The 23,886-nt window shown below is 43.6% G+C and overlaps 2 protein-coding genes and 2 non-coding genes across 4 annotated transcripts; all 4 read right to left on the bottom strand.

Moving 5' to 3' along the window:
• Positions 1–2,039: 2,039 nt before the first annotated feature.
• On the bottom strand, positions 2,040–8,680 carry LOC134326219 (serine/threonine-protein kinase pim-1-like). The gene is made up of 12 exons (XM_063008401.1): positions 8,589–8,680; positions 5,956–6,245; positions 5,830–5,877; positions 5,466–5,743; positions 4,652–4,702; positions 4,189–4,564; positions 3,936–4,112; positions 3,176–3,333; positions 3,000–3,093; positions 2,758–2,844; positions 2,559–2,678; positions 2,040–2,478 (listed from the first exon to the last, which is right to left on the bottom strand). The coding sequence occupies exons 1-8, from the start codon at positions 8,678–8,680 to the stop codon at positions 3,239–3,241; spliced, it is 1,407 nt and encodes a 468-aa protein (XP_062864471.1). The 3' UTR covers positions 2,040–2,478; positions 2,559–2,678; positions 2,758–2,844; positions 3,000–3,093; positions 3,176–3,238.
• Positions 8,681–12,457: 3,777 nt separating this feature from the next.
• trnaq-uug (transfer RNA glutamine (anticodon UUG)) lies at positions 12,458–12,529 on the bottom strand. The gene has a single exon. It is a non-coding gene; the product is annotated as a tRNA-Gln (tRNA).
• A 271-nt stretch (positions 12,530–12,800) lies between these two features.
• Positions 12,801–12,872, bottom strand: trnaq-cug (transfer RNA glutamine (anticodon CUG)). The gene has a single exon. It is a non-coding gene; the product is annotated as a tRNA-Gln (tRNA).
• A 3,752-nt stretch (positions 12,873–16,624) lies between these two features.
• LOC134326598 (uncharacterized) lies at positions 16,625–23,841 on the bottom strand. Its single transcript, XM_063008763.1, has 11 exons — positions 23,553–23,841; positions 19,878–20,008; positions 19,668–19,764; positions 19,081–19,555; positions 18,818–18,992; positions 18,477–18,700; positions 18,318–18,389; positions 18,076–18,236; positions 17,744–17,971; positions 17,239–17,652; positions 16,625–17,150 (listed from the first exon to the last, which is right to left on the bottom strand). Exons 1-11 carry the CDS (start codon positions 23,553–23,555, stop codon positions 16,944–16,946), a joined length of 2,187 nt encoding a protein of 728 aa, XP_062864833.1. The 5' UTR covers positions 23,556–23,841; the 3' UTR covers positions 16,625–16,943.
• Between the last annotated feature and the right edge of the window lie 45 nt (positions 23,842–23,886).

Genomic DNA, 23,886 nt, shown 5'->3' with positions numbered 1-23,886 from the left:
GGAGAGAAATGCTGCAGATTAGACTGAGACAGGGTGATGTGTATGAAACAGAAGGAAACTGCTGCTACCGTGGGAATTAGAAAGTGTTTAGTTATTATTTTAAGTAGTGTTCACTTTTAATCTTGGTGACGCCGTGTGTGTGCAGGTTTATCAGCATAACAACCTGTTTATTACTCCACTGTTTGAGTAGCGCAGTGGGCAGAGCGCATATTTTTCTGCCCTAGATTCGAGTTCAGCTTAGGGCGAAACTAAAGCAACTGGGGTGGGCATTGCTCCCCCTGGATTTTCTCACTGCCCACCTAAGCAACACAGCCAGAACCGGGGCTGCATATCAGTGTGTCAGTGTCACTGCATCATTAAGCTCCACTTGGCTACAACTATTAAGATTCTGGAGTGTATATGTGGGAATTTGTGCACGTCCAGATGTGACAAAGATGCCCAGGTTTTATCCCAAGTTAAGTTGAGGTCAGGGCTCTGTGACACTGGAGTTTCTTTCAATCAACTTTTCTTCATGTAAAACAGGAAAGGGCCTTCCCTAAACTGTTACGCTTTGTTTAAATTATTGATATACTACACCAGGGAGCGTCCTGACACTTACAGTACAGGTACGTATGTCCGTGTGGAGTATTTTAGAAAGTGGTAAAACAGCGACATCTAGAGCTTACATGCGGTACCGCTCAGAAATATAAAGGACCATCGCTCTGTTAATAACAGTGCTGCTGGGTCCTAGTGCACTATAGTTCATATTAAAATAAATGCTGATCACAACCACAGATAAAATAAAAACATTAGTTTAGCATTACGTGTAAAATGGAGAAAGCTTTAAAAAACACAAATGAAGGGATAAAAAAGCGTGTGAGAAATACATGTGAGAAACAGCATGTCCACAATGCAAAAAAGGTTTATTCAGAGCATTTCTTTCTTTAGCTAACTTTGCCAGTTCGTTCAGTCTGCCGCTTTGAGTAGAGACTATCGGCCTCGTCTCAAATGACGCACCCTCCCTACTTACACTACTGCACTACTCCAAATAAACACTGTAAAAACACTCACCTTAAATACAGATTTATTGTTGGATAAAGACTTCACCACCTTAATTAAACTTAATTAAACCATTTAGCAAGAGAAATAACTCACATCAGCATTTTATAAAGGCTTTCACAAAGCATGAACAAATTAAGACGCGTCCTGAAGCAGCTGAGGTAAACGGTACAGACTTCTCTATACTACCTGATTACAGTTTTACCTCACTCACTTTAATTACTTCATTTTCTTTATTCTTTCACACTGTTGTAAATTGTTCCACACTAACACACCACCATGTCAGTGTCACTGCAGTGCTGAGAATGATCCACCACCTAAATAATACCTGCTCTGTGGTGGTGCTGTGGGGGTCCTGACCATTAAAGAACAGAGTAAAAGCAGGTAGAGAAAAAGATGGACTACAGTCATTAATTGTAGAACTACAAAGTGCTTCTGTATGGTAAGCGGAGCTGATAAAATGGACTACACTGATCATCCATAATATTAAAACCACCACCTTGTTTATACACTCACTGTCCACTGTGTAGTGTTAACTGAACAGAGATCTGAACACAGTTGTTTAGTGTGAACTTGGTATTAGTGGTTAAGGTACTGGGCTAGCAATCAAAAGGTTGCTGGTTCAAGCCACACCATTGGTGAGTTGTCACTGTTGTGTCCCTTAGCGAGGCCCTTAACCCTTAATTACTAGAACTGTGATAAGTGTAAGTATAAAATAGGAGAAGTAAATTGGTTCCTTTGCCATGTACAGCCTCTTTTCCTTAAATATCTGGACACCTTTACTTCCTCTGTATTGTGTCCACATTCCAGTTCCCAGTTTGTTCCCACATCTCACAACTCAGATTCCCTCAAAATAAAGAGCAGCATGGAGAGCAACTGTAACTTTAATCTTCCATAAACCTTCCACTCTTTTTCAGCCTCTGTCCCAACTTTTTATAGCAGTCAGTGAAATCATTGGAAATCTTTTTTTAAGAGAATAAAGACACCAGAGAATGAACGAATCACAGTTTCTTCTTTTTATTACATTTTTACAGAACATCAGCTTTTAACACATTTAGATCTGGTTCACGAAGTCATCCGTCGTTGTCTTGATGTAAAGACGTCGTCTTAATGGCAGCACGTCTCTCTGAAATCCCGATACATGCTTCCACATCAGTGGTATCCTCACACGTCGCCCATGTCGTGGGTCCTGATGCACCTCCACAGGTACAGAAACTGTGAACACATTAAAAACACTTAAACCACCAGACCTGCATCCCTGACAGTTAAATAAAGGTTCTAATCACGGTTGGCCTTTAGATGTCTTCTGTTTCCAGCTTTCATGAAACCGTCGGCGGCTCCGCCATAAAAGCGTCTCCAGTGCAGCAGCCAGGGCTTCAGGTTCTGCGTAATAAGACTCGTCCAGAGTGAAGATTTCATCCAGGAGCTCAGCATCTCAGTCTGAGAGAGAAAAAGAATAAATAACAGATTACTAGCAGACAGTTCTATTCAAGATCATTCGTGATGTAAAGAACACGCACCTGAAGATGGAATAAATAACGCTCTGTGTACTGCCGTTCAGTCCATCTGGGCGTAACGCACGAATAGATGAGAGCAATCAGCCGGTCCAGAAAGAGCCTTCATCTCCGGTACTGCGTCAACTAAACAATGGTGTGTTTAACTACACTTGTAGTGCAGCACAGATTAATTCCAGACTCTATAGAGCACAGACTCTCTTACTGAGATGATCTGATGCACCCTCGCTCTTCACAGAATTCCCAGCAGCACCAGCTCAAAGACGATGGCCATAAAGTTGACGTGCTGGATCTGTGAGTAAAAGGAAAACAGATTTTCTATTAGAATGGTAGGACTGTGGTTCTGACTGATGGCGTAGTCGCTATGGGTAACTGCATGGGTGGCATCTGGCAGTCGACACATATAGTAGTAAATATAGTGTCAGGTTCAGACTGAGTCAAACTCACCCCGATCTGCGCCAGCTCCACTTCGGCCCACATCAGTCCGATTCTCCAGCATCTGTATCAGCCGGTCGTACCTTCAGTGGAAGACGCGCAGATCCTAGGAGAGAAACGCTCAAGACGTTATTAAATCATTCGCACATCGCTTGAATTATTAGATCTGTGTTTTTCTGTCGTGTTACCCTCTTTTTTGCAGCCGCCAGTACGAGTGTAAAGATCTACACCGTCTGGACCTAGTCTTCGGGTTACTCATTGAACCACCCGTGCAGGAGGATCTGCCCGAGGGTGAGACGCTTGCTGGGCTTCTTCTTGAGGCATTGTTCAATCAGATGGCAGCAGGCTGGCGAGTGCGACAATGCACATTCAAATTATAATGTGTTTAGATCTGAAGAAGATACACCGATCAGGCATAACATTATGACCACCTTCCTAATAATGGCCTCCATTGATCGGACTCGTTTGTCCAACACATCCCACGGGCGCTCGGTTGAATCGAGATCTGGGGAATCCATGGAAGGGTGGACGTGGTCCTCAAATGCTTAGGTAGTAGCTACGACCCAACCCAAAGTTTCCCAGCAGAATGTTGGCAGAACTTCTTCCCATAGTGCGTCCTGGTGCCATGTGTTCCCCCAGGTAAGCGACGTGGACAGGGGTCACCATGGGCATCCTGACTGGTCTGCTGCTACCTTTGAGCTACAGGAGCTTGTCTGTTGGATCGGGCCACACATGCATCAGTGAGCCTTGGCTGCCCATGAACCTGTCGCTGGTTTACCACTCTACCCTCCCTGGACCACCCCACAAGAGCTGCAGATTTGGAGATGCTCTGACCCAGTCATCTATCCATCACGATTCGCTCCTTGATAGAGTCACTTCACCTGTCAGTGGTCATAATGTTATGCCTGGTTAGCGTATGTGCAGGTCTTAATGTATATATTTCCTTACCATCAGACACACCAGGTTTGAACACTAGATGCCCTTTGGTGATCTCCTTCTTAGACCGAAATGGCAGGCGTCCACAAACCAAGACAAACAGAAGTACGCCCAGACTCCAGACGGTCGCAGGGCAGCCATAGTACTTCTGCTTGGTTATCCACTCAGGTGGCGAGTATACCCACGTGCCTACATAAACAAAGAAGACAAACTAGTACCCAAAGTCCAAACCAAAGGACCCATCCCCCCATTGGTGCACAGTTACCTGAATATGTGTTGTAGGGAGTGTCCTTCAACAGGTCGCCGCATCCAAAATCGATCAGCTTCACCTCCAGCGTCTCTGTGTTCAGAAGGACGTTCTGGAGCTTGATGTCCCTGTGCAGGACCCCGCGATCCCGGCAGTGGAGCACCGCCAGGACCACCCGCCGCATTACGTGCCGGGCGAACCGCATCCTCAGCCTGCCCGTCTTGAGCATCAGCTGGTGGAGGTCTACACAGGGGACGGGCCGCTCCAGGATCAGGATGCAGCGCTCGGGCGTGTCGAACCACTCCAGGAGCTTCAGAACGTACGGGCTGGCGGGCGGCCTGGACACCATGCGCATCAGGGCCACCTCGACGGGGAGCAACTCTGTCTCACCGGGCTGATGGTAGAAGAGACAAGGATAAATGATTTAATGTAAATCCAGTCCATACAGTATTTACTTCATCTGAAAGGTAAAGTCACTTACAATCCTGGTAAATCTGAGGTGCTCATCCTTCACCACGTATTTGATGGCAACCTAAACAAATACAAGTAAACGATCATTAGTAGATTTTTAATACAAGGATTGGGAGAGACTCGAGAAGGTCCTAGTAGGACGCCATGGGTGTCTGGAGCTGTGCTGACTGCATTTGCTCAAGGCGCTCCACAGGGTTCAAGTCTGGGAAGCCAGCTCACGAAACGAGACCTTCTTCAGGAGTAACTCGGACCGCCGACACGTGGACTCCATGAGACATCCAAAGGCATCCCGTGGTATCCGGTATCACCAAGGACTCAGATCTTCTTAGTGTGCATTCCGGGTTTGTCTCAATAATGTCCCGGTAGGTTGTAGGGAGGATCCTGGGGAGGATCCGTAGATAGGGAACAAAGGGAATTCAGGGTGAAGGGTACTCGGAAGCCCCTGTGACCCTATAAGGTCCTGGAAGGTTGTCACGGGTATCTGAAGCAAAGGGAGGATCCAGGGGAGGATCCGTAAAGCCAACACGACCATTGAGGAGGTCCCACAGATGCTCAATTGGGTTCAAGTCTGGGACCAAAGGGAATTCAGGGGGCCAGGGTGTTACTCGGAAGTCCCCGTGACCCAATAAGGTCCTGGAAGGTCGTTGCAGGTATCTGGAGACATAGGGCCAGGGTAGTACTCGGAAGTCTTGGTCATGCTCTTCTAGCTGTGCTGGAAGATCCCATCTGTCCCAGTGACCCAATAAAGTCCTGGTAGGTCATCACAGGTATCTGGAGTCATAGGAGGATCCAGGGGAGGATCAACACAACAAACTGATACTCACCTGGTTCCCGTCCACCTTACGGACGCCTTCGTAGACTGAACCGCAGCCTCCCTTTCCCAGCAGCTCTCCAATGGTGTATCGGCTCTCGAAGCTGTTCGGGTTCGTGTCGGTCGTCTTCTCCTCTTCATGTCCTCCATCGGCAGTTTCTGCTTTAGTGGTTTCATCTTTAGCGGTTTCTCCTTCACCGTGTTCTCTTTCAGTGGGTTCTTCTTCAGCGGGTTCTCCTTTATCAGTTTCTCCTTTACCGGGGTCTCCTTCAGTGGGTTCTCCTTCAGCATCTTTAACACAAGTATCACCAATGATGCTTCATGTGGTGTTATGTGGACCAAAAATAAGGGTCCAAATAAAGGGCCGGCGTACTCACCCTTGTTCTCGGGAGCATCACAGACGACTTCTCCAGAACTGATCCCTCCTATGAAGCCCAAGGGTTAAATATATAGTCACTAGAGTTCAATAGTGTGGGACTCGAATGTGGTGGTGTTAAGGTTACCTGGAGCTTCAGAAGACGCCTGCGGTTCCTGTGATTCCTCCAACTGAATCTCCCTGTCCAATAACGTCTCACTGGAGTCTGATTTCGAATCGTCCTTGTACCCCTTCTGATTCAGACGCATTAAACTGGGGTTACAGAGCCGAGAACCGAACCCCTCCCCTCCCGGAGTATAGTGGTGATGATAATTCACCTCGCTCTCGACTGTTTCTTCTTCTCTCTCAGTCAGGTTCTGAATGGCGCTGATCCACGCCCGTCTACCTGCCTCACAGTCGGCCTGGAATGTACAGCTCCTGTACACACACGGTGATAGATTCAGATTACAGTGGGGTCAAAAAGTATTTAGTCAGCCACTGATTGTGCAGGTTCTCCTACTTAGAAAGATGAGAGAGGTCTGTAATTTTCATCATAGGTACACTTCAACTATGAGAGACAAAATGAGAAAAAAAATCCAGGAAATCACATTGTAGGATTTTTAAAGAATTTATTTGTAAATTATGGTGGAAAATAAGTATTTGGTCAATAACAAAAGTTCAACTCAATACTTTGTAACATAACCGTTACCTGTATTAATGGCACCTGTTTGACCTCGTTATCTGTATAAAAGACACCTGTCCACAGCCTCAAACAGTCAGACTCCAAACTCAACCATGGCCAAGACCAAAGAGCTGTCGAAGGACACTAGGAAGAAAATTCTAGACCTGCACCAGGCTGGGAAGAGTGAATATACAATAGGCAAGCAGGTTGGTGTGAATAAATCAACTGTGGGAGCAATTGTAAGAAAATGGAAGACATACAAGACCATTGATAATCTCCCTTGGGGTCAAGATCTCATCCCGTGGGGTCAAAATGATCATGAAAACGGTGAGCAAAAATCCCAGAACTACACGGAGGGACCTGATGAATGACCTGCAGAGAGCTGGGACCAAAGTAACAAAGGCTACCATCAGTAACACACTACACCGAGAGGGACTCAAATCCTGCAGTGCCAGGCGTGTCCCCCTGCTTAAGCCAGTACATGTCCAGGCCCGTCTGAAGTTTGCCAGAGAGCATATGGATGATCCAGAAGAGGATTGGGAGAATATCATGTGGTCAGATGAAACCAAAATTGAACTTTTTGGTAAAAACTCAACTCGTCGTGTTTGAAGAAGAAGAACCCAACAACACCATACCTACTGTGAAGCATGGGGGTGGAAACATCATGCTTTGGGGCTGTTTTTCTGCAAAGGGGACAGGACGACTGATCCGTGTTAAGGGAAGAATGAACGGGGCCATGTATCGTGAGATTTTAAGCCAAAACCTCCTTCCATCAGTGAGAGCATTGAAGATGGAACGTGGCTGGGTCTTCCAGCATGACAATGATCCCAAACACACCGCTCGGGCAACGAAGGAGTGGCTCCGTAAAAAGCATTTCAAGGTCCTGGAGTGGCCTAGCCAGTCTCCAGACCTCAACCCCATAGAAAATTTGTGGAGTCCGTGTTGCCCAGCGACAGCCCCAAAACATCACTGCTCTAGAGGAGATCTGCATGGAGGAATGGGCCAAAATACCAGCTACAGTGTGTGCAAACCTGGTGAAGACTTACAGGAAACGTTTCACCTCTGTCATTGCCAACAAAGGTTATGTTACAAAGTATTGAGTTGAACTTTTGTTATTGACCAAATACTTATTTTCCACCATAATTTACAAATAAATTCTTTAAAAATCCTACAATGTGATTTCCTGGATTTTTTTTTCTCATTTTGTCTCTCATAGAAGTGTACCTATGATGAAAATTACAGACCTCTCTCATCTTTCTAAGTAGGAGAACTTGCACAATCAGTGGCTGACTAAATACTTTTTGACCCCACTGTATATAGGATGCAGACAGACAGACAGGTTGAGTAGATAGATAAACAGACATTCAGACAGAGAGATGGATAGACAGATAGATAAATAGTATGTCTATCGATCTGTCTTTTGATAATCTATCTGTCTGTGTGCCTATATCTGTCTGTCTTTCGATTATCTATTTATCTATAATCTATCTTCCTGTCTATCTGTCTATCCATCTGTCTATCTAGCATTTGTCTGTCTTTTTATTAATCATTTGTCTGTCTATTGATCATCTATCTATCTGTCTTTATATCAGTCTGTCTCTAACAGTCTGTTTTTGTATCTGTCTATCAATCATCTTGTCTATCTATTGTCTGTCTATTGATCATCTATCTGTCTGTCTGACTATCTGTCTGTCTAATATTTGTCTGTCTGTCTAATCTATCTAGCTATCATCTGTCTGTCTATTGATCATCTATCTGTCTGTCTATTGATCATCTATCTGTCTGTCTGTCTGACTATTTGTCTGTCTAATATGTGTCTGTCTGTCTATTGATCATCTATCTGTCTGTCTGTTGATCATCTGTCTGTCTGTCTGTCTATTGATCATCTGTCTGTCTATCTCTAATGATTATAGATCTGGTCTTTCCTTGTGGGCGTGACCACCCAGAAGCAGAAGTTTCTCCCGGCGTCCTCACAGCTCTGGACCGAACAGCGCTGCAGGTCTTCAGCCAGCACCGTGAAGTCACGCTGGGGGAATAGAACATAAAACCTTCTTATTTATACAGTCGATGATATAAACACCGGTGAAATCGTCCCAGACGTAACCGCGATGGGGGCGGTTTGGGACACAGCCCGGCACAGAAGTCCGCTGTGATGCGCTTGAATTATGAGGGGCGTACGGCCGCGGTGCATTATGGGTATTTCACAGAGTCCAGGAGAGAGCTGATTTAGATCATGTAAAGTCATGTGACCTACCTTAAACCTCTTCTTGTATAGAAGCTGATTGTTCTGTATGATGAACCACCGCCTGCAGATCAAACACATCGTATATATATAATATTGAGTGTATATATATATAATTGATATTGATAATTATATATATAAATATATATATATAAATATGACCTAAAACATCATCAGATTTTCACACGAGTCCTAAAAGTAGATAAAGAGAACCCAGTTAAACTAATGAGACAAAAATATTGTACTTCGTCATTTATTTATTGAGGAAAATGATCCAATATCACATATTTGTGAGTGGCAAAAGTATGTGAACCTTTGCTTTCAGTATCTGGTGTGACCCCCCTTTGCAGCAATAACTGCAACTAAACGTTTCCGGTAACTGTTGATCAGTCCTGCACACCGGCTTGGAGGAATTTTAGCCCATTCCTCCGTACAGAACAGCTTCAACTCTGGGATGTTGGTGGGTTTCCTCACATTAACTGCTCGCTTCAGTTCCTTCCACAACATTTCGATTGGATTAAGGTCAGGACTTTGACTTGGCCATTCCAAAACATGAACTTTATTCTTCTTTAACCATTCTTTGTAGAACGACTTGTGTGCTTAGGGTCGTTGTCTTGCTGCATGACCCACCTTCTCTTGAGATTCAGTTCATGGACAGATGTCCTGACATTTTCCTTTAGAATTCTCTGATATAATTCAGAATTCATTGTTCCATCAATGATGGCAAGCCGTCCTGGCCCAGATGCAGCAAAACAGGCCCAAACCATGATACTACCACCACCATGTTTCACAGATGGGATAAGGTTCTTATGCAGTGTTTTCCTTTCTCCAAACATAACTCTTTTCATTTAAACCAAAATGTTCTATTTTGGTTTCATCCCTCCACAAAACATTCTTCCAATAGCCTTCTGGCTTGTCCATGTGATCTTTAGCAAACTGCAGACGAGCAGCAATGTTCTTTTTGGAGAGCAATGGCTTTCTCCTTGCAACCCTGCCATGCACACCACTGTTGTTCAGTGTTCTCCTGATGGTGGACTCATGAACATTAACATTAGCCAATGTGAGAGAGGCCTTCAGTTGCTTCGAAGTTACCCTGGTGTCCTTTGTGACCTCGCCGACTATTACACGCCTTGCTCTTGGAGTGATCTTTGTTGGTCGACCACTCCTGGGGAGGGTAACAATGGTCTTGAATTTCCTCCATTTGTACACAATCTGTCTGACTGTGGATTGGTGGAGTCCAAACTCTTTAGAGATGGTTTTGTAACCTTTTCCAGCCTGATGAGCATCAACAACTCTTTTTCTGAGGTCCTCAGAAATCTCCTTTGTTCGTGCCATGATACACTACCACAAACATGTGTTGTGAAGAGCAGACTTTGATAGATCCATGTTCTTTAAATAAAACAGGGTGCCCACTCACACCTGATTGTCATCCCATTGATTGAAAACACCTGACTCTAATTTCACCTTCAAATTAACTGCAAATCCTAGAGGTTCACATACTTTTGCCACTCACAAATATGTAATATTGGATCATTTTCCTCAATAAATAAATGACCAAGTATAATTTTTTTGTCTCATTTGTTTAACTGGGTTCTCTTTATAGGACTTGTGTGAAAATCTGATGATGTTTTAGGTCATATTTATGCAGAAATATAGAAAATTCTAAAGAGTTCACAAACTTTCAAGCACCACTGTATATATACATATATAGGGGGGCCCAAAATAATTTTTTGCACTGGGGCCCATGAGCTCCTAGTTACGCCACCGAACTCTGTTGTCTTGCGTTGTGTACTGATTTTATCAAAACTATACGTGGGGGCCCACAGGCAGGTTAAAGCGCCTCTGCATGTGACCCATGTGTACTGTCCAATAAAACAACTGTACCTGTGTCTCTGTGGTGCAATCGGTTAGCGCGTTCGGCTGTTAATTGAAAGGTTGGTGGTTCAAGCCCACCCAGGGACGAGTGCCTTTTATTGCACAACCTGCCTGTTGATGAAACGGATATGAGACACAACAACAATGTGTAGTCCCACAGAATAGTGGAAATAAGTAACTGAAAACATCCAGTATACAACAGTCCTACAAGCACAAATATCCACCTGATAAGTGACTATACAAAGTGGAAGAACGTCCTTTTGGTTTCAGTAGACGTTAAATGAAGATACTCTACCAACGTGGGGCTCGAACCCACAACCCTGAGATTAAGAGTCTCATGCTCTACCGACTGAGCTAGCTGGGCTTAAGCAACATGTCAGAACAGACAGCTCATCGATCAGACCATCAGCGAGATGTAGGTTTAATTCACTAACATCACGACCAGATTAAGAACTAATTCACAGTTTACAAACAAACACAATTCAGAATAAACAACAGAAACAGACACAGACTTACTGTCGCTGTATTGTATTATAGTGTTAAATTGTAGCCTATTTTATTGAGATTATGCTTTAATGCTGTATTTTCTTACATTTATTTAATCCAGCACAATGGTTAAACTGCACAACCCAACAAGTTAAAATAACCCATCATGTGTTCTGTCCAATATTTACACAGTGCTGGTTTCCAAATAACACATTTTCACCTGCATTCGGCCTTTTCTTTCCTGTATACCAAAAACATCGCCATAGCAGGTCTACAACACGTTACAAAAACACTTGGGACACTTTATTTTTGCTTTCTTTATCTTGCCGTTGTCATGTTGTATTGAAACTAAAATAAATAAATAAAAACTTAAAATTAAAAAGCAAGTGTTTAGGTTCATTCATCATCTTAACACATATTACAAACTAATCAAGCTCGTCAAATTTCAGACATTGTTCACGTAAACAAAAATCTCAGTTGGAAGCACAAGGTGATTCATTTATTTATAGACGGTGCTGTTTATGGTTTTACACTTTAAAACATGAACAGTTAAAAAATAACAACAAACACAACAACAACAATTTAATAATAATGTCACAAATCTGTACCCAAGTAACAAACTGTCATTTATCTAGCACCACTAGATGGGAACGATCTCTGTACAACATTTTGAACTTCACTTTAAAAGTCAGTTCAGTGTGTTTTACTGTAGTAAGAATAGCTCCACATGTTTTATATGTAATGTTTATGGTATTTAAGATGGATGGATAGATGGAAGTTAACATGTAATCTAAGGTGACTCTTAAGTTTATTCGCTGCTGTTGGCTTATAAAGTTTTACTGAACAAACTGGCTCGTATTTTGGCACTGATGTACCTTCCTGAATGGTGATCTGCTTGGTTGACACAACTAGCACAAGTAATCGTGGTCTACACCCCACAAGCGCTCTGTTGTACTTGCGCATGTGCTGAACGCTACCATCCTGAAACTGCTAACGTTTCTAAACCTTGAAACTCACACCGGCTCCCAAATGAAACTTGCCATTTGCTGAGTAAATAAAGACAAAAAGAAAAACACACACACACAACTTCAGACTTTACTTTTACATCTCAGATTTTTTAAACTTACATGATTGATATAATTCTGAGCTAATTTAGAAGTTTTAGGCAGTAAATAAAAGTAATTTTAGTTAAACATTACCACCCAAGTATTAAAAAACAAACTGTTCCACTGTTGGAAAATTGCATTGAGTTAAGTTTAGGACCCAGTTGGCCATTTTGGTGTTACAATTCGGCATAGAGCAGTCACAGGTGGAACACTATTCTCTACTCAGCATTGATAACAGTGTTTTTACCCAAATAAAACCAGGTTCCACTGAGATTTGAACTCCGATCACTGGATTCAAAGTCCAGAGTGCTAACCATTACACCATGGAACCAAGTTGGCTATTAGATGGCGCTGTAAACAATGATTTGTGATTATATTTTGGGATGGAGCAGTCACATGTGGAACACTAACACTACTAGTGCTGTTATGATATTCAAGCTGGATGAATGGATGGAAATTAACATGTCATTTAAGGTGACTCTAAACTAGCACAAGCAATTGTGATGCTCTGTTGTACTGCACATGCGCTGAATGCTACCATCCTGAAACTGCTAATGTTTCTCAATCTTAGACCTCACACCGGCCCCCGAATAAAAGCAGTAAGGTCCCACCGAGATTTGAACTCGGATCGCTGGATTCAGAGTCCAGAGTGCTAAACATTACACCATGGAACCCTGACACCACCAGAACTAAAGATAATGATTCGCCATTTGCTAAGTAAATAAAGCAAAAATACACAGCTTCAGACTTTACTTTTACATCTCAAGTTATTTAAACTTACATGATTTATATAATTGACTGAAATCAATTGACAAAACTGAGGTAATTTAGAAGTGTTAAACACTAAATAAAAGTAATTTTAGTTAAACATTGCCACCCAAGTATCAAAATCACAACAAAACGTTCCACTGTTGGAAAATTGCATTAAGTTCAGGACGCAGTTGGCCCGTCCCTCCTTGTCGCTCTGAAGCAGATGATTTGATGTTTGTGCACCTGTTCAGGAGATCACAAGTCACTAATGATCACACAGAAGTCACTTGATTTTAATACTGTTTGTTTTTGAAATGAGATCCAACAAGCTCATGGTAAGGTGTCCAAATAATTTTTGCCACATAGTGTATCATTACTATTGCTAAGGAGTTAATATGTGTGTCTACATCACGTCACGTATCTATACGTGTCTAACATACGTATCAATTCTATTAATATTCATAAGCATGCACACACACACACATACACAATTACATGGTTCCACATTCACATGTTTTTGCAGTATGTGTTATGTAGATAATATTTAGGTGATTTGATGTATTTTTTTTAGTTTAGAGGTTTTGTGTTTTGCTTCACTGTATGTATGGTGCATCATTAAACTGTTGTACATTATTTATTCTATTTTGTATTAGATGAGATGGTTTGTCTCTGTATTGACTTGCGATTCATTTTTAAATGACAGCTAACGATAGTGATCTGACTCTTTTAAGTATTTTGTATAACATATAAAATGTTGACTTCATCAAAAAGAATCGACTCCTTCAGCTTCTAACGGCTCATTGCTGAGTACGATCAACTTAGTGAATCGACTCTTTCGAGTTTATTTTTGTCGTTTGCCTTAAATAACCGGATTAAAGAATCGACTCATTTGATTCATTTGAACGCGCAGACTCACTCGCTCTCCCGCTGTGAGCTTCTCAAACTGAACTGCGTCTTTCTGTACATGAGGAAGAAATCTATGTAAAGATCTCAAATAACATGAACCTGAAGGTCTGAACTTACATTGTAGAAAAGAAAAACAAGCCAGTAGCAGCAGTGTGCACATTAAACCATTTACAGAAGGGTCATTAAGTTTGGCTAATAGAAATAATGGCATGTTTCTGACTAGAATGAGAGGGGCAGTAAAAAGATCTCACACTTGTCAGAGACAACGTTTGAAGTCCAGGTCAATAGGACCTGCTAGTTAGAGAAGGCTCACTTGTTTGTTAGTTTAAGTCCAAAAGTGGGTGTGGCCCGTACGGGGATCGAACGCGCGACCTTGGCGTTATTAGCACCACGCTCTAACCAACTGAGCTAACCGGCCTGTTCATCTATTCTCTCTTTAGATCTTTATACATAATTCTATTCAAGCAGCTGAAACGGACTTTCTTAATACACATCTAAGAGGTTTTGTGGGTTCTTATATGTGTAAACTATCTAAACTATATATTTCTTAAAGTTCTTGACTGAGCTTAATGCCACCAACCAGTGACTGGAGCAGATACGACTCAGGTCCTGCACACAGTAAGTAGTGCTGATACACAGTACCAGCCTGCACACCAGAGAGGCTCCAAACGTCAAGTTTTTACTCATTAAATCATGTTTGTGAACTTTGTGGAATGAATGTAGGATTTGTACGTGTAGATTCTGGGTTTTAGGAAGTTGAGCTACTGCTAATATTGTAGCGTTTCTACGGCATCAAAGATGAAATGGGATATGAAATCTGTTCTTTCAATGAACATGTGGACAAACACCCATTCACACACTTAGACATTCATACCACAAATACACAGCCTACAGCTGATAGCTGCAGAACCCAAAGCCATTGATGCATTTCTCGCATAGCCAGCCTATTTCCAGTGCTGAATAACACGGTCACGGTGGATCCTAACACCACAGCTGAATTGATGTTTTAATTGTTCATTAAGACTTCACTAAGAGTTATTACCATCAAGCAAATGTAAAGCATATTTCTATATGAAGAGCATCTGTTTCCAGATAATATACACTGAGGTTTAATTGTCTGATCATCAGACATGGTTGTGCAGAAAAAGGCACACGTCCCTGGGTGGGCTCGAACCACCAACCTTTCGGTTAACAGCCGAATGCGCTGACCAATTGCGACACAGAGACACATGCACAGCCAACAGCACAGCTGTTTCATTGGACGGTACACACAAAAAATCTAATCTCTCTCTATACAGGCTCACTGTGGAGGCAAATTGGTGGTTAAGTGGGCGGGTCTAAACTGATGAAGACTGAATGAATGTACCACAATACAGTATAGTTTAGATAGAACACACATATAAGAACCCACAAAACCTCTTAGATGTGTATTAAGAAAGTCTGATCATAAGAAATGACTAGACAGAGATGTCTGAAGTAGGACTGAGATCTCGGATCATTAAAATAACATGAAACTGCTGCATTTCTGGTGCAATAACAACCAGTTTTAGGAGCCGCTCATTTTTCCAGATCTTCACTGAAAGTGTGCAGAATCTCAAATGGTTTTTGTGCTGCCATGCAGCTGGTTGAATGGAGTTAGTGTAGAATTATGTACAAAGATCTAAAGAGAGAACAGATTAACTGGCCGATTAGCTCAGTTGGTTAGAGCGTGGTGCTAATAATGCCAAAGTCGTGGGTTCGATACCCACGCTGGCCACACCCACCTTAATGATTAAAGCTAGCATGGCTGAGAGTCAGGTGAGCATGTGCTGTGTATCAGGACTTTCTAACCTGAGTAATTTAATCACTGAAAGTAAGAATACCACCCTGTTCTTCTGCCATCTTTAATTCTGGCTTCATTTCACCTAATGAACGTGGCATGACCTTTATAAATGGTTCGGACGCGACTGTGAGGTCGCTTTTTAGATCGGAGGCCTGAAAAAAGGTCTTGGTGACATGAAACCTGAAACGCAACCCTATAGGGTCGCGTGAGGCACGAGGGCGGTGTCAGATTGCCAAAAATTCAAATTTTGAGCTGGAAAGGGTGGGATTACAAAACTGGTATTAGATTACCAAACAGTCATGACAGCCTCCCAGGTCGTTTTGAGCCCAACCGATGTCATATACAGCACCGCCGCGATGAGTGGGTCGCCCAGATGGCATCAGTTTGTCCCCAAGTGTCATCATTCCCAAAGTAGGGAACTAAAGGTGCTGGGTTAGTATTTTTTTTTTGACGAACCCAAGGTCGAAACCTTACCAAAACTGTACAGGAGGGTCTGCCGTGCCGAGACGCATCAAATGACACGTTCCGTTTTGAGACTTTGTTTTGGCAAAACCTTAATGTTTAGGGGTTAGGATCACCAAAATGACCCGGATAACCAAAGTGTTTTTTCTCATTTTTAGGCCGAATCAAAGTACCAAACTTCACCAAGCTTGTCCACGGTGATCCCCTCGCCGAGCCGCACCAAGTGACTGAAGCGTTTACCACTTGACTTAACCCTTTCAGCCAAAAAAATATCACAGTGTTAGAGCCTTACTGAAAACATTTTTCAGAAACTGACTGTGCCATTTGGTGCGGCTCGGCGTGGCGATCCTCCAGGACGAATCTGGTAAAGTCTGGGCTATTGGTTTGGCTTAAAACCCTAAAAAACCCCTTTGGTAATCCAAGACGCTTTGGTAATTTTTTCCCCTAAACATGGGTGAAATGGTTCCAGAATGGAAGAAAAACCAATTTTTCTCAACAATCCGCCATTTATTAACAACATGAACATATCACACACGAGCGCAACGGCAAAAAACACTATTTACGAGAACATTACTCACCGATACAAACCCATCAACAACACGTGGTCATGGCACATAAACATGTGCACCCGATATTAAACATATTCCGTGATTGAGTAAAAGAAATGTAAATATTCGTAAAAAAAATTTTTTTTAACTTATAACTTAAAAACCCATTATACAAAATCAACTTGAACTTGCCCCTAGGCTAAACAACAATGTACTGCTGTGGTAACAGTAAAACACCCAAAAAAACATTAAACACTCTAAAACGTGGCACTGGGCTCGAGGGGCATTTCCTCCACTTGTTCTTCTTTGTCCGAGGAAGAAGAGGACGTGAGCACCAGCATGCTCAGTCGAACGGTGGGCTTGCCGGATTCGGTGATCGCCTTCATTGCATCCTGACTTACCTTCACTGGAGTCCCGACGTAGTTGTGTTCCGGAGAGGGCCCACCTCCCAAGATGTCGTAACCCTAGTTCAACATGAAAAGATACTAAAACATTAGACGATGCCAATGTTCACTGTCATTATTACATACGACAATCGACGTGATGTCTTACCGGGTGAGGACTAGACTTCCTGGGCATCCTCAAGACGAAGGGTTCATCCGACTCTGATGAAGTGTCCAGGATGGCACGTCTCACGTGCTTGCGCTTGGAATCTTGAACCTCTTCTGAAGAGGACTTTTCCTCCTCAGGTCGTCTGGTGTCCTCTCCAGAAGAGTCGGTGTCGACAGTCCCTGACTCGCCGAATTCCTGGCGGAGGCTGTGGAGGGTACTGGGGCGGCTGCTGCTGGGGCGGCTGCTGCTGCAGTGGGGGCGGTCTTCGGGCTCCTCCTCTCCCTCCTGCAATCTGCGAACACCAGCGGCCTCCTGTACCGTGTTCAGCGGCACATAGAATTTGGAGGCGACTGCCTCGGAATGGCACATCGCCCGGTGTATGGACAGCCTTTTGTGTGGAGTCAGGTTCTTTGTCTGAGAACACAACATTAAACAGATAAATCAAAATGAAACTTTATAACATTATTGAACATGCATTCTAACACCTCGATGACTGTACACTCACGTGGTGCACCATGGAGGTACGAAGATGGCGGAAGGTAAAACTGCCTCCAAACCCCATCCGTGTCCACTCAGTCTTGAAGTAGCTGAGGACCTTCTCGCACCTCCCGCCGACCGAGTTAAAGAAGAAGTACGGGGACTCACTGCCGACGAACTGGTCACGGACACTGAGCAGCCCATCGAACCACTGGAGCTCGGACAGTGTCAGGCTCAGCTGGGCGTGGTCTTCCACCTATGGGATCACAACACAAGACAACATTTTAGCAAGCCTAACCTCCCCCCCCACCCCCCCATACCACGAACTGGTCGGACCTAAAAGTACAACGTAACACTCACATCGATGGTCACGTGTTCCCAGTCCACCTCAGCGTTCCGTACTTCTTCCACCTTCAGGTTCTTCAAGACTCCGGCCCGATGACCGGACATGGATACAAAGTATCCGGTCAACAAGCCGAACACCTGGTGAAGGCTCTCGACTGAACCTTTTTTTAGAGACTCTATGAAAACAAAGAAACACTTCAATAGGGTTTATTTTTGTCTTGCACAATTTTGGAAATAATTAATGGGACAATACTCACTGATCTTGGCGGGGAGGATCAGACGAACCTCCCTGCGGAAGTTCTTCTGATCCTCCTCGGACACGATGTTTTCTGTAGGGCAAAACAGGCACGAAATTAGTATTAGTACAGCTACTTTGTCCATAACGTAAGTGTCATTTTCTCGGACGTGACACTTACTGGAGGCAGCTTTACGGACTGCTTGACGGTGACAAGTCACATCGCGTTGCATATCCTTTATGCGACTTGTCACCTCGGTGTTCAGCCAAAGAAAATCCACCCTGGTCAATTTTGTGGTCTTCCGAGGAACGTACGGCAGGTATTCGAAGAATTTCTTCAGACTCATCAAGTTGGCATGCACTGTTGTGGGCTTCAACTTGTCAGCCAATAAAACTCCGACCCAACTGAAAAAAAAAAATGTGAAAGCACAAAACAAACACACACACACACACGCACGCATTAGCAATGATGAATGATCATGCACAGCAATAAACCAAAATGAGAATGTGTCTAATACTTACTCTCTGATGGAAGACTGCTTCTTTAAGAAGGAAAAATGGCCCTTCAGGAGGCGGTCCTCACCCGCGAAGATGAGGAACCGCCTCACATGACTGACAGACCCTATGGCATTTTCCTTCTTCTTCTTGGAGGGGTTGGTCCCGACACAGAACCCCAAAAAGTCAAGAAGCACCTTCTCTGTGAAGGCAATAGAATTAAGGATTAAAACAATGCCTTGCATTTCATGGAAAATGTTATTGTGTATGACAACCATAAATGTACTTACCGTAGACGGGAGAGTCCTTTATACGGAAGGTATCCCTTCGGGAAAACTTCTTCCGCAAACTCTTCTGGGGGCTGCGGGACAGGAGCCTCTGGAGGCGGCCAAGCTCGTACATGGACTCTTGGCAGTCCTTCCTCGGGCACGCCCCCTGAGGCACCAGGTTGAGATGGGACTCCAGCACCCTCAACCTCCTTGCCATTGCCACGCAGGTGGGGTTCTGACAGTCGGTGCTGGTGCCCGGCTGTCCCTCGTCCACCTGGTCTCCAACACTGGCCTGCACTTCTGCGACAGGCGTCGCCTGGGAAGCAGCGGTGTCGGGTGCGGCAGAAGTGGCGGCTGGAGCGTACAGCCTCCCGGCGTGTCCAATGTCCAACGTAGTGACCATTGGCACTTGAGGGTGGCTGGCCCTCAATTCGGCGAGCTTGCACAAGACGTAATTCCTCTTCGCCTCGTTGGCGTAATGATTCATCTCGGGCAGCTGAAGAACAGAAACAGAACAAACCAATATTTTTAAGCTCGTTGTTGTACTTTTATAATGAATTACAATCATTTAAAATAAAATTCAGTGTTCAACAAACATGAAAGATTACCTCTAAGTCACTGTGCACCGTTGCGTTGTGCCGGTCCAACCTCTTCACACTTTTGGACACGCACCCGGGCACGCAGCAAGTGAACTTGGACCTGATGCTAAATAGAAAGAAAATATATATTTTTTTTGGTTTAATACAATGCATCCAACTACTTATAATTTTAATGCATTTTTAATAACATTTGAATGGAATTTTCAAGCTCAGTCTTACCGCCCACTTGCCAGCTGCAGCAGGAGGGTCTTCTCCTGGGCATTACCAACAAGATGGTACTTGCGCAAATGCTGGGATAGGTTGGAGTAGTCTACCCCGCACACTGGGCATCGCTGAATACGATACGGCATCTGAACGTCACAAAAAACAATAAAAACCAGTGAAAAAAACATTTAAAAACCAATCAATAACATTAGATAGATAGATAGATTCTTTATTGATCCTTTGCAGGAAATTTCTTTGTTACAGCAGCTCAGACAACAGTCAACAACAACTTCTTGTATACATACAACATTAACTTACAGTGCAAAAACAAGCAATAAGATAAAAATGTACAGTATGGTACTATATACATGTAAACTTTTTATGGTGCATGCATAGCATACAGAAGTAAGTATTTCTTATAAATGATTTATTTGAATTATTGTGAACTGTTAAACAGTCTGATAGCAGTTATAAGAAAGGATTTTCTGTAACGTTCAGTCCTGCATTTAGGAGGAATCAGTCTGTGACTGAAGGTGCTCTGTCGAAACACCTCCAGGGAGTGAAGTGGGTGTGAATGGTTTTTGATAATTGAGTTAAGCTTTGTGAGCATTCTTAACTCTGCTACCTGCTGAACTGAGTCCTGTTCAGACCCCACTATGGAGCTGGCCTTTTTGATCTGTTTGTTTATTCGGTTTGTGTCCATTGTTCTAGCACTCTCACCCCAGCAAACCACTCCAAAGAAAAGAGCACTGGCCACCACAGACTGATAAAAGGTGCACAAAAGGGGCCTGCTGATGTTAAAAGATTTCAGCCTTCTTAAGAAGTACAGTCTGCTCTGCCCCTTTTTGTACACCGTCTCCATGTGTGTAGACCAGTCCAGCTTGTTGTCCAGCTGAACTCCAAGGTACCTGTAGCTGGGTACAAGTTCCACCTCAGTTCCTAGGATAGTAACTGGCTCAGGATCCCTCCTCCTCCTTCTAAAGTCCACCACCATTTCTTTGGTTTTTGTGATGTTTAGTTGTAGGTGGTTGTTGCTACACCAGTCCAAAAAGTCTTTAACCGTGCCCCTGTATTCCTGCTCACATCCTGCCTTAATACAACCCACGACTGCTGAATCGTCTGAAAACTTCTGGAGAAAACAGTTGTCTGAGTTATATTGAAAGTCCGATGTATACAGCGTAAACAGGAAAGGCGACAGGACTGTTCCTTGTGGGGCCCCCATACTGCTCAAGGTTTTAACAGAGACACAGTTTTTAAGTCGCACAAACTGTGGTCTAGAAGATAGATAGTCCAAAACCCAGGAGACTAGAGCTGGTTCCACATTCATCTTCAACATCTTTTCACCTAGCAGTGCAGGTTGAATAGTATTGAAGGCACATGAAAAGTCGAAAAACATAATCCTCACAGTAGCGTCCACACTGTCCAGATGAGCATGAGCCCTCTGTAACATGTAGATGAGAGCATCATCCACGCCGATGTTTTGTTGGTAGGCGAACTGTAGAGGATCCATGTGTTCCTTCACTCTGGGTCTGATGTGAGCAAGGACTAGTCTCTCTAGCGACTTCATAACATGTGAAGTAAGGGCGACAGGCCTGTAGTCGTTGGGGTTTGTTGGGTGTTTCTTTTTGGGAACAGGAACCAAGCAGGATTCACCAAGCAGCATTCACCTAACCTTACACCTCACCCTAACCCATAACCTCAGTGTTTAGGGACTGGGATAAACCGATGGATCATTGGATCTCCTAGGTGTCACTTCCACCATGACACACTTCATAAAACATTTTGAAATCTATAAACTTCACCAAACTAACCCTAAACTACTTAGTCACACAACATTGACTCATAATCTTTCAAATTGCGCAGCTGAATCCTCAAATCGTCCACTTTTCACTGACCACAAACCTCACCAGACACTATCCTCTGTCCTACAACAACCCAACAACTGTCACTTTCGGTTTCAAAGGTCATTGCACATTTGAAACCTTAAAAACAATTCATTAATTCACCTGGGTGTACTGGAAATGTTTTGCAAAATATAAAACTAAATAATCAAACGTTTTTGAGCTGAAAAATGAAAGACGAAAAAAAAATTTGTTGGGGAAATTTATCACAGAAATGTCATCAGATCACCAAAACGTATAAAGCCATAACTTCATGATTTTTTGGCCTAGGGTTACCAAATTTGAATATGCGGTGCGGTCTGTCGCCCCGCTCGCCTGTGCCGAGTTTGGTGACCCTGTGACCACCGGCCCATTTGCATCCAATGTGATGAGAAAAATGCAATGATGTATCACACCTAGTACTTGGAGTGCTCGTATCGGACCCAAACTTGACGTGGCACACCGCCTCGGCTAGCCGCACCGCATATCCGAAGCCCCGCACCCCAAGTGGGAGGGAACAGGAAGTGGCTTTCGGAAGGTCCTAGAAAGACGGGACCTTGGCAGAAACACTCCACTCGGTGTCCTGAGTCGCGCTGACCCCTAGTGACCCTGGACCTAAATTGGCTAGTTAGTGACTAAGATAACCAACATGTCATCGATGACCAAAGTGATTTTTGGCCATAACTTCTGACCCTTTGGGCCGACAGTCACTGGGCTCCGATATGAGTTGTGGCCTGTCGCCCCGCTCCCGTGGACCGAGTTTGGTGACCCCGCGACCTTCGGTTCCCTAGCGGGACCTTAAAAAATTTTTCCCCCATCGAAAAGCCCATAGACTGGTGGTGATTTTTGGGTTTAGGGGACAGAATCACAGAAGTGTCATCAGTACACTTTAGTAAAAAGGGCCATATCTCTTCCACCGTAAGACCTAGGATCCCCAAATTTTAACCCAGCGCACCGACTCGAAAAGGGGCAGAAGGCTGACAGGGCGGTTTGGACCCTGGGTCCTTCTAGATATACAGACTGGGAAAACAGCCCTCCGAAAAACTGAGTTTGGGCTCGGGTGCGTGGCCCCCGTCCGAAACTTCACGGGCGACCCCGCTGCGTGCCCCCGTAACAAATGTTGCTGCGCCAGAACTCAAAGTTTCTGGAAAAACCACTGAGGCTCAGGCATGGTTTACAAAAGAAATTACCAAACGGTTGTTGGGACCACTTCGGGGGTCTAGCCACACACCCCCGACCCCACCCACGTTTGGAAGGGTCAAAAGGCAATTCTAAAGAATGGGAAAGTTAGTATCCGTTTTTTTGAATACGTCATTTACACTTTTGCATATCCATGAATGGAAAAAATGACACTTTTGTGAAATAAACACTGACCCTAACCCTAATATATGCTAGCCGATCCAATACCTTTTTTTTTTTATTTACTTCCACTATTAACTGATAGCATTCACTTACATCAGGCTCTAACCCTCCTGGTTCTACCCACCATTCACTCCACTATACATAATCACATTATTTCCCAGTAATAGTTTAACCTAAAGATTTATACTTTTATTATTACTATTTACTTATTAATGTTTACTGAAATTAATTACCTATTAACTACACAGTATAATTCATTCATTGCTAACCATTTCTCCCCAACACTCACTCACTATATTTTATATTTTATACTTTTATATTTTAGCTTGTTTGGTACAATCTGATGAGTCACACTTGTGACTAAGTGCTGATAAATGAGCAAAGCAGCTCCAACACTGTGATCATCATTTCTGTAAAATGTGAATGCGCTGGTGTAATATGAGATTACCATGTTGATTAAAACTCTTTCCACACTGTGATACGGTTTCTCTCCAGTGTGAATGCGCTTGTGTAGTTTCAGATCACTCTGTCCATTATAACTCTTCCCACACTGTGAGCACTGATACGGTTTCTCTTCAGTGTGAATGCGCTGGTGTATTTTGAGATGACTCAGGAACCTGAAGCTCTTCCCACACTGTGAGCAGACGTTTCCTTCTTCCTGTGTGGGACTGAGAGAGATGTTAATGCTGACAGTACCAGAGGACGTTTGCTGATTACTGGAGCTTCTGGTGGGCGTCAGATCCTCATGTTCAGTCTTAATCTTCACCAGAGTCTCATATTTA

The sequence above is a fragment of the Trichomycterus rosablanca genome, chromosome 14, assembly GCF_030014385.1.
Source record: "Trichomycterus rosablanca isolate fTriRos1 chromosome 14, fTriRos1.hap1, whole genome shotgun sequence".
In the NCBI taxonomy this organism is placed as follows: domain Eukaryota; kingdom Metazoa; phylum Chordata; class Actinopteri; order Siluriformes; family Trichomycteridae; genus Trichomycterus; species Trichomycterus rosablanca.
This window is presented reverse-complemented; position numbering and strand designations above follow the sequence as displayed.

Bases quoted from the DNA above. Each gene is read 5' to 3' on its own strand.
- LOC134326598 (XM_063008763.1), bottom strand. The intron at 18,237-18,317 runs GTGAGTATTGTC...TTGTTTTCATAG, and splicing joins GATCCTCCCCGCCAAGATCA to AGTCTCTAAAAAAAGGTTCA. The intron at 17,151-17,238 runs GTAAGACATCAC...ATGTTGAACTAG, and splicing joins GGAAGTCTAGTCCTCACCCG to GGTTACGACATCTTGGGAGG.
- LOC134326219 (XM_063008401.1), bottom strand. From the start codon at position 8,680: ATGCACCGCGGCCGTACGCCCCTCATAATTCAAGCGCATCACAGCGGA. The intron at 5,744-5,829 runs GTGAGTACGCCG...CTTGTGTTAAAG, and splicing joins TGATGCTCCCGAGAACAAGG to ATGCTGAAGGAGAACCCACT. The intron at 4,113-4,188 runs GTAACTGTGCAC...TTGTTTATGTAG, and splicing joins TCCCTACAACACATATTCAG to GCACGTGGGTATACTCGCCA.